An 8,897-nucleotide genomic window follows, 5' to 3' on the forward strand; every position below is an offset into this window, starting at 1 on the left:
CTGTCTGTCAGCTCGCACAAGATCAGTAGGCTCTTCTCCTGAACCACTCTGTTCTGCTGCAAGATCCTGCTCCTTCAACTGTCTGTTACTTTCCTGCACCCCTGTAACTGCCCCCCACACCTGTCTCCTAAAATCCTCTGTGCTGCTGAGAGATCATCCTTTTTTAATCGTTGTTCCCACCTCCTCCCAGGCATTCCCACCTTTGTCCCTTGGTAGTACTTCTCAAGCCTTGGTAAAGTGCTCCCATCTTCACCAACTTTCGGTACCGGAACTGGTTGGATTTTGGCATATGAAATGCTGACCCCCTTATATGAGGTTCCCTGTCGGAAAAAAATTGTATTAAATAAAATAATAATGGAAAATAATAAACTATTAATTTACAGAAGTAGGAATGTAATCACTAAAAGCATCTTCTATAGAATAAAATCATCTCCGGACCCTGCCACAATGACATAGGCCCCACGAGACTCTAGGCGACATTCACATTGGAATGTCCTTTTACCATATGTGCCAGAAAAGCAGCCGACACATACATCTAATGTGTTCATGGAGGCCAAGAGTGCTTAGTATATGTTGTGTGCGGTTTTTTTTCTGCCCAATCCGCCATGCAGAGACATCCAGCGAAAAATGTATACTGCGCGGTATTCGTTTTTTCAACATGGGAGCCTGTGGGCAGCATATGTCACTGTATGGCAGAGGTACAGACGTGGACAAAATTGTTGGTACCCTTTGGTCAATGAAAGAAAAAGTCACAATGGTCACAGAAATAACTTTAATCTGACAAAAGTAATAATAAATTAAAATTCTATAAATGTTAACCAATGAAAGTCAGACATTGTTTTTCAACCATGCTTCAACAGAATTATGTAAAAAAATAAACTCATGAAACAGGCATGGACAAAAATGATGGTACCCCTAACTTAATATTTTGTTGCGCAACCTTTTGAGGCAATCACTGCAATCAAACGCTTCCTGTAACTGTCAATGAGACATCTGCACCTCTCAGCAGGTATTTTGGCCCACTCCTCATGAGCAAACTGCTCCAGTTGTGTCCGGTTTGAAGGGTGCCTTTTCCAGACTGCATGTTTCAGCTCCTTCCAAAGATGCTCAATAGGATTGAGGTCAGGGCTCATAGAAGGCCACTTTAGAATAGTCCAATTTTTTCCTCTTAGCCATTCTTGGGTGTTTTTAGCGGTGTGTTTTGGGTCATTGTCCTGTTGCAAGACCCATGACCTGCGACTGAGACCAAGCTTTCTGACACTGGCTAGTACATTTCTCTCTAGAATTCCTTGATAGTCTTGAGATTTCATTGTACCCTGCACAGATTCAAGACACCCTGTGCCAGACGCAGCAAAGCAGCCCCAGAACATAACAGAGCCTCCTCCATGTTTCACAGTAGGGACAGTGTTCTTTTCTTGATATGCTTCATTTTTTCGTCTGTGAACATACAGCTGATGTGCCTTGGCAAAAACTTCGATTTTTGTCTCATCTGTCCACAGGACATTCTCCCAGAAGCTTTGTGGCTTGTCAACATGTAGTTTGGCATATTCCAGTCTTGCTTTTTTATGATTCGTTTTCAACAATGGTGTCCTCCTTGGTCGTCTCCCATGTAGTCCACTTTGGCTCAAACAACGACGGATGGTGCGATCTGACACTGATGTTCCTTGAGCATGAAGTTCACCTTGAATCTCTTTAGAAGTCTTTCTAGGCTCTTTTGTTACCATTCGGATTATCCGTCTCTTAGATTTGTCATCAATTTTCCTCCTGCGGCCACGTCCAGGGAGGTTGGCTACAGTCCCATGGATCTTAAACTTATGAATAATATGTGCAACTGTACTCACAGGAACATCTAGTTGCTTGGAGATGGTCTTATAGCCTTTACCTTTAACATGCTTGTCTATAATTTTCTTTCTGATCTCTTGAGACAGCTCTTTCCTTTGCTTCCTCTGGTCCATGTCGAGTGTGGTACACACCATATCACCAAACAACACAGTGATTACCTGGAGCCATATATATAGGCCCAATGGCTGATTACAAGGTTGTAGACACCTGTGATGCTAATTAGTGGACACACCTTGAATTAACATGTCCCTTTGGTCACATTATGTTCTGTGTTTTCTAGGGGTACCATCATTTTTGTCCATGCCTGTTTCATGAGTTTATTTTTTTACATAATTCTGTTGAAGCATGGTTGAAAAACAATGTCTGACTTTCATTGGTTAACATTTATAGAATTTTAATTTATTATTACTTTTGTCAGATTAAAGTTATTTCTGTGACCATTGTGACTTTTTCTTTCATTGACCAAAGGGTACCAACAATTTTGTCCACGTCTGTATATATCAGAGGCCTGTGTGAACAGACCCTAAGTAGACATATTTGGACAATAGCAAATAGAGTCTTGCAAATAGGGTTGGCTACTGTCACAGAGGGTGTCAGCCAGATTAGAATATTAAGTCTGACAACTATGTTCTCTGTCATTTCCTGTTGTCAAGAGAATAGAAGCTAGAAGTGATCATCAAACATATCAAACAAGATTGGATTTCCAGTTCCCAGACATCCTTGGTTGTAGTTCTCGTACCTGCAGGATCATAGCTTCATTCCTGACAAGTGTCTCAGCATCCAGGTCCTGGAGAAGGTCCTTGGTCAGGTAGCACCAGTGATGAGACACAAAAACACAGCTAAAGAGTTCCTTCTTCTTCAAGTATCCTAGAAGGAAAGCGGCAGAACATCTTGGAGTCAGGGGCGTAGATATAGGAGAAGCAGGGGAAGCTTTGGGGCCCTGACCCAGAAGGGGCCCATCCAGGAGGAGGACTAAAAGATTTTGTCAGGGCCCCCTCAACAGTATTACACAATGAAATTAAATACAGTGGCAGTAAAGATTGATGGAACAGCTGCCGGGCCTGGTCTTTAATAGACACAGGAATGGGGGCAGCATGAAAGGAAGGGGTTGCGAAAAAATTACTGGGTGAGGGGGACCCCATTCAAAAATTTGCTGTGGGGCCCAGTCATTTCTAGCAATGCCACTGCTTGGAGTAATGGAGGCAACCGATCCTGTGTTGGAGAAGAAGTGCTACTTTTGATGGATTACATAAAATACCTAGAATTTTTTTGGAGAGATGCACCGGTAGGCAGCGAATGAAGTCCTTGTATTTCCTGACGCCGGATGTTGACTGGAAGGAAGTAGGCACCACCATAAGAGATGGGTCGTCTTCTTGAGTGCAGTCCCGTGTTTTACCAGATTCCTTCAGCTTATCCTCATGCCATTCTTGAGTGCCTAGAAGAGCAAATATGGAAAAGGCTCAGCTTGGAAGGGCATGGGTTAATAATTAATTTAAAAATTGCAAAAATAATTAATAAAATCTGGTCTGATTAATTTCATGATCTAACTTTTTCTGATACAGAGCTCCCGAATCCCTTGCTTTTACATACAGCCATACCGTTACATGATAAAATACTGGCAGCCACTGGGGGGAGCTCACTGCATACTGATTTATACAGCCCCTTTGAACTCAGTATTACCTGTATAAATATGTGTAAGGTGCTCCCCCTAGTTCAGGCTGGTGAGTACCAGGTAAATACTAAGATTATCAGATGCAAGGTGACTGTATTAGCATTTTTCTAAGGATCTTTAATATTTTTGACAGTTGTCGAGCCAAGTGAAAGTCAAGTGAGACCAGGTCTCTCAAGGGAAAGGTTTTCACCGAGCAATGAATTAAAGATTTATAAAGCCATTTCCACAAGCACTGATAGCAGCATAAACTCATGATTTCCAGGTAGGGAGACTGATCACATTTCATGCCATTAGATTGAGTTCCTTTTGGGTTCCCATGTTGACTACTATGGCTGCGTTCACAGTTTGCATTATGAAGCAAATAAAGTTGTGCCATGTTTGCTGCATTTTTTTAATTGGTAAGAAAACACACAGCTCATTAAAAGTAATGGCCGGCCTGGGGGGGCAGAGCCCTTAAGGGAGGCCACATGACGGGGGGTTTGGTTTAGTGAGACCCCGGGGGGTAGGGATAGGTCAGTGGGGTTGGAAGGGATGGGCTAGGTAATTTATGGGAGGGGTAGGATTGGCCAGTTTGAGTGTATGGGTGGAGATTTAGGGGTTAAAAGTGGGAAAGTGGGGAAGAAGGTTGCCATTTTAGAAGTTAGAGAGCTCCCACCCACCCACCCTATTATTGGGAATATTCAAGTTATCGGAAAGTCCCAGTATATTTCATACAGGGGGTTGGTATCGGCTGTTGGTGGAAACAGGGTGCAAGGGAGAGTTTTTGTCACGGCGGCTATGGTGGTGGGCGTGGGGGATCCTTGAAGTTGGTGATATTCGCAGGTGAGAATATTGGGAGGGCTCCACGGTTGGGGCTGGACTCCCATGGTGGGCAAGCAGTTGTGGCGGAAGTAAAGTCAGCCATTCAGTGGTGCCTCCGAGCTGGCGGGCAACGGCTGGAGGCAAGATGGCTCACCCGGGTGGGGCAACTCAGTTTTGGGGCTTCAAGGACCTTCCCCGGAAGTAATGGTTATGTTTATGTTTTGATAACTAAGTGGTTATGGTTATTTATATAATTTATGTTAATAAATGGCTGCTGTGGCCAACTTATTGCAGCCTGGTGTCCGAGTTTTTATTAACGGATGGATGGGGGGTAGAACGCCGGGTTGGAAATCTATTGGGGGGTAAGGGGTTAATAAGGGGAAACGAAGTATACAGGGGACGAACGGGGATAACCAATACCCTCGTCATGGGTATTCTGGTTGTGACAGGCTATAACATCATTGGAGAATGGGGACCGCTTACCCCTAGGAGCCCCCTGAAAGGAACAGAGGGGCAGGACACGCATCTGAATTGCCGCTCCATTCATCTTTACGGGAGTCCCAGAAATAAGAGTGCTGTACTCGGCGGTCTCCGGAATTACCACTGAGCTGAATGGAGCGCCCAACCCACAGCTTTGTTCATTTCAGAGGGCTCCAAGAGGTATGAGGTCCCGACAGTAGGACCCCCACCGATCTACAGTAATAGTTATAAACCATCCGGTGAATAGGGAATAACTTAACGAGCGGAGAACCCCTTTAAGTTTTTCAGTATCCTCTTTGTATCCTACACAAGTGGTCTCCAACATGGGGCTCTCCAGCTTTAGCAAAAGTACAGCTAGCAGCATGACTGCAGCCGTCAGGGCATTCTGGGAGATGCAGCTTTGGAACCCGCTCTTATCTCAAGAACAGGTCCCTGCTATGAATGAAGAGTGCGCTCTGCTGTTTTTGGAAGTCTAATAGCAGTGAATTTAAGCTACATACACATGACCGTTCCGTTTTTTTTGCGGTCCGGCACAGACAGCCTTTAATATAACTGCCTATTCTTGTCTGCAAAGTACGGACAAGAATAGTACAGGTTATATTTTTTTTTGCGGGGCCACGGAACGGAGGAACGGATGCGGACAGCACACGGAGTGCTATTCGCATCTTTTGCGGCCCCATTGAAGTGAATGGGTCCGCATCCCAGCCGTGTGCATGAGGCCTTACTCTCCATTTAATTTGGGGCCCCATTCTTGAGATATGAGCAGGTTCCAAAGGCGGGAAACACTTATTGAAGATTTAGGATACGACGACATAGCACAATTTTGTCACACAGCCAAGCTGCGTTTGATTACCGTGTGGTAAATAAATAAATTTGATTTGGCTATTTTTTTTTTTCAAGTGCAAAAACTGCCTAAAAAATAATAATAATTACAGGAGTCACTTACAAAGGCCAGTATTTAAAAAAAAATGTAAAAGGAAAGTATGTACCCTCCTCTGATATCATTTCCTCGTGGATCTCTATTTAAAAAAAAAGCTATTGGCAAAACAACACAATGTAAAAGTGTAACATGTATGGACACGTGCATTTTTGCAAGCAGGGGCAAAAAAACGAACAAATAAAAAGGATATCTTTGGCACAAAAACGCTAGCAAAAGAGTGAAAAGCCTCCATAGCTAGAGCGTGCTGTGATAAAAAAATGCAAATAAAAAGACATGGACCCCAGGGCTCCAGATGGCGACCAAAATGGTTGCCAATGCGACTTAAAATTGCTAAATGGCGACAAGACCTTGTAGTCTTGTCGCCATTTGCGCTTAGACCCGCCGCTGATCTGCCGCTTTCACAAACTGACATGGCACGCGCTGCTGTCAGCGCGTGCCATGTTCTTCTCAACAGCACAGGGGAGAAGGAGGCAATCCCTCCCCCCTGCACCACTGATGCCGCTGCCACCAATGCGCTGATAGCAGGGAGGAGGAGGGGAGGGGCTGTGGCCACTGCGCCACCAATGAATATCGTTTATGCTTAATACAAACGCAGGTTGCGCTGCGGGGGTGCCGGCCATATCCCATACCCGGCACCCAGCCTCTATGACTGCGCGCTGTGATCCACCGCTATTAACCCCTCAGGTGCGGCATCAGGGCGCGCAGTCATAGAGGCTGGGTGCCGGGTATGGGATATGGCCGGCACCCCCGCAGCGCAACCTGCGTTTGTATTAAGCATAAACGATATTCATTGGTGGTGCAGTGCACCGAACCCCCCCCCCCCCCAACCCCAGTATTATAAAGTAGAATCATTGGTGGTGCAGTGCTCCCCCCCCCCCAAGTATTATTATCATTGGTGGCAGTGGCAGTTCCGATCGGAGCCCCAGCAGTGTAAGCCTGGGGCTCCGATCGGTTACCATGGCAGCCAGGACGCTATTGAAGCCCTGGCTGGCATAGTCAGCTCCCTGCTGCTGTGTGTACAATGCACAGGGCAGCAGGGAGAGTGTGAAGTCCTATTCACCCTAATAGAGCTCTATCAGGGTAAATAGGACAAGGGATGAAAAGATCCCAGGTTCTAGCCCTTAAGGGGGGGAAATACATAGTAACATAGTACATAAGGCCGAAAAAAGACATTTGTCCATCCAGTTCGGCCTGTCATCCTGCAAATAGTTATTAAATAAAAAGTAAAAGGTTAAAAAAAAAACCACCTAAATATTAAGTTTAAATCACCCCTTTGCCCAATTTTACATACATTTAAAATATATAAACAAAAAAAATTACACATCGCCACTCCTGGAAAAGTGCGAACTATTAAAATATTTAAAAATATCTCCTATGTGGTGAACGCCGTAACAGAATTTGTTAGGACTGTTCTATTATGGTCCAGACATTCCATAAAATCTGGAATGCACGTGGCTTTTTGTAGTTTTTTTTTTCACGTGGTATCAAGTATCGCAATACTTTTTTATGGTATCGAAATCTTTTTTTTTATTATACCGTAATTATATGTATTTTAAATTTGGCAACAAAAAAATTTAATTTGGCTCCTTGATATTTTTTTTTGTCTGGAGCCCTGGACCCACTGCAAGTAGAAATAAAAAAGCCAGTACAAACAAATGCAAGTCTGTACAGTCATTCCCATAGACTTACACCTAGCGAACAAAAAACGGACACACTTTGGGTTCTGTTTGACTAATGGACCTTGGCAGCTTTCCTCAAGTGCATGCTAAATGTACAGCAAAAACACAATGTGAATGCAGCCATAGGGTGAGATGGGTGGTAAGTAGTCCAGAAAACAGGACGCACATTTACATCTTTGCATGCAGGTAGCGCACAGTGAGACCTATCCTATAGGAAAACGTAGGAGGTGCACCTGCTAATTACCTGCTTGCTGCCCCTCCTGGGCAATGAGAACATGGATTAAGTTGGCAGCACTTTGCAGGAGGTGGGAGCCGCACATCTGCAGCAGAAGCAGGGCATAGTTCGCTTTGGTCCAATAAGAGCCGCTCCTGAACCATTCCCAGGTCTCCGTCATAAACTGGCGCAGCAGGTGCTTGTTGAGTGCCCGATCCGAGCTGCTGGTACTGAAGTCCTGTGCCAGGCTGGGGTTGATCCGGGACCGGCTGTAAGTGAAGTCCTTGCCCAGAGCAGGCTCCAGCACTTTCTCCATATAAAGCAGCAGCTCCAGGCTCCTGAACCTCCGGATGACCCCAAATAGGAACTTTCTTTGGGAGCTGTGCCCGGCTCTTATAAACCGTTCTTTGGTGACAGCGAGCTTGGTGGCCAACACACACCTCTCACACACATGGCAGAGGGGCATTCGTGAGGACTGGTTCTCACAGCGGAGATCTGGGGCACATTGCAGCTTGAACTCTGATATCTCCATGGTTTCCATGTTCCATCAAAAGGTGCTCGAGAATTAAGGTAAAAAAGAAAATTTTGAATGGCATTAATTATCGCATGGCCAGGAACTGATTGATGCCCATTCTGCTCAATAAATCAGCGACAGATTCAATCTCAGGGCAGCTGCTGTTTGCAGAAAGTTCCCCCTATTGTTGATGCTTCCAAGGAAACAGCGAGTATACTGCAATTATCCTACAATAGGCACCCTGCCCGAGCAAGCGCTGTAAGTACCGTAGTAGAGCAGCAGCTGACTCACTGTGATGTCACAGGCAGTTTACTAAGTACAGGGCCTGCTGCTTACATGCAGGTGGCGGTGGTGAATGGAGAATGAGCAGATAGATAGATAGATATGCAATAGATAAGGCCCCTTTACAGTGGCCGGGCAGATCATTCCTAGGAACGCTCTTAGTGACAATCTGCTGGAGTAAAGGGGTCGCTGATTACCCGATCAACGAGCAAAACGCTCATGCGGTCACCTAAATCGTTTTTTGCTGACAGCAGATTGTGCGGTCTAACCAACCTCTGCTGCCGACAAACAATGATTCTGTATGGAAACAGGTGATGGCATTAGCGATCACTGCGTGTAATAGCAGCAATCTCCTCCACTGACGAGCAGGCGGTTGCTGGAAAAGGAACGCTTCCTTCCCAATAATCGTCTACTCCATTGAGCAGTGTAAGGGGGCCTATAGATAGATAGATTAGATAGGTACAGTAGATAGA

The 8,897-nt window shown here is 45.2% G+C and overlaps 1 protein-coding gene across 1 annotated transcript in view; it reads right to left on the reverse strand.

Annotated features, from left to right (window-relative positions):
• LOC122941305 (F-box/WD repeat-containing protein 10-like) overlaps positions 1 to 8,289 on the reverse strand; it is a 29,271-nt gene extending 20,982 nt beyond the window's left edge. Inside the window, exons 1-4 of the mRNA XM_044298428.1 lie at positions 7,659 to 8,289; positions 3,101 to 3,277; positions 2,582 to 2,709; positions 201 to 320 (exon numbers count right to left, since the gene is read on the reverse strand). Coding sequence (XP_044154363.1) covers positions 201 to 320; positions 2,582 to 2,709; positions 3,101 to 3,277; positions 7,659 to 8,169 — 936 coding nt within the window. The 5' untranslated portion in view covers positions 8,170 to 8,289. The remainder of the gene's footprint in view (positions 1 to 200; positions 321 to 2,581; positions 2,710 to 3,100; positions 3,278 to 7,658) is intronic.
• Positions 8,290 to 8,897: the final 608 nt, after the last annotated feature.

The sequence above is a fragment of the Bufo gargarizans genome, chromosome 6 (genome assembly GCF_014858855.1).
Source record: "Bufo gargarizans isolate SCDJY-AF-19 chromosome 6, ASM1485885v1, whole genome shotgun sequence".
Classification (NCBI taxonomy): domain Eukaryota; kingdom Metazoa; phylum Chordata; class Amphibia; order Anura; family Bufonidae; genus Bufo; species Bufo gargarizans.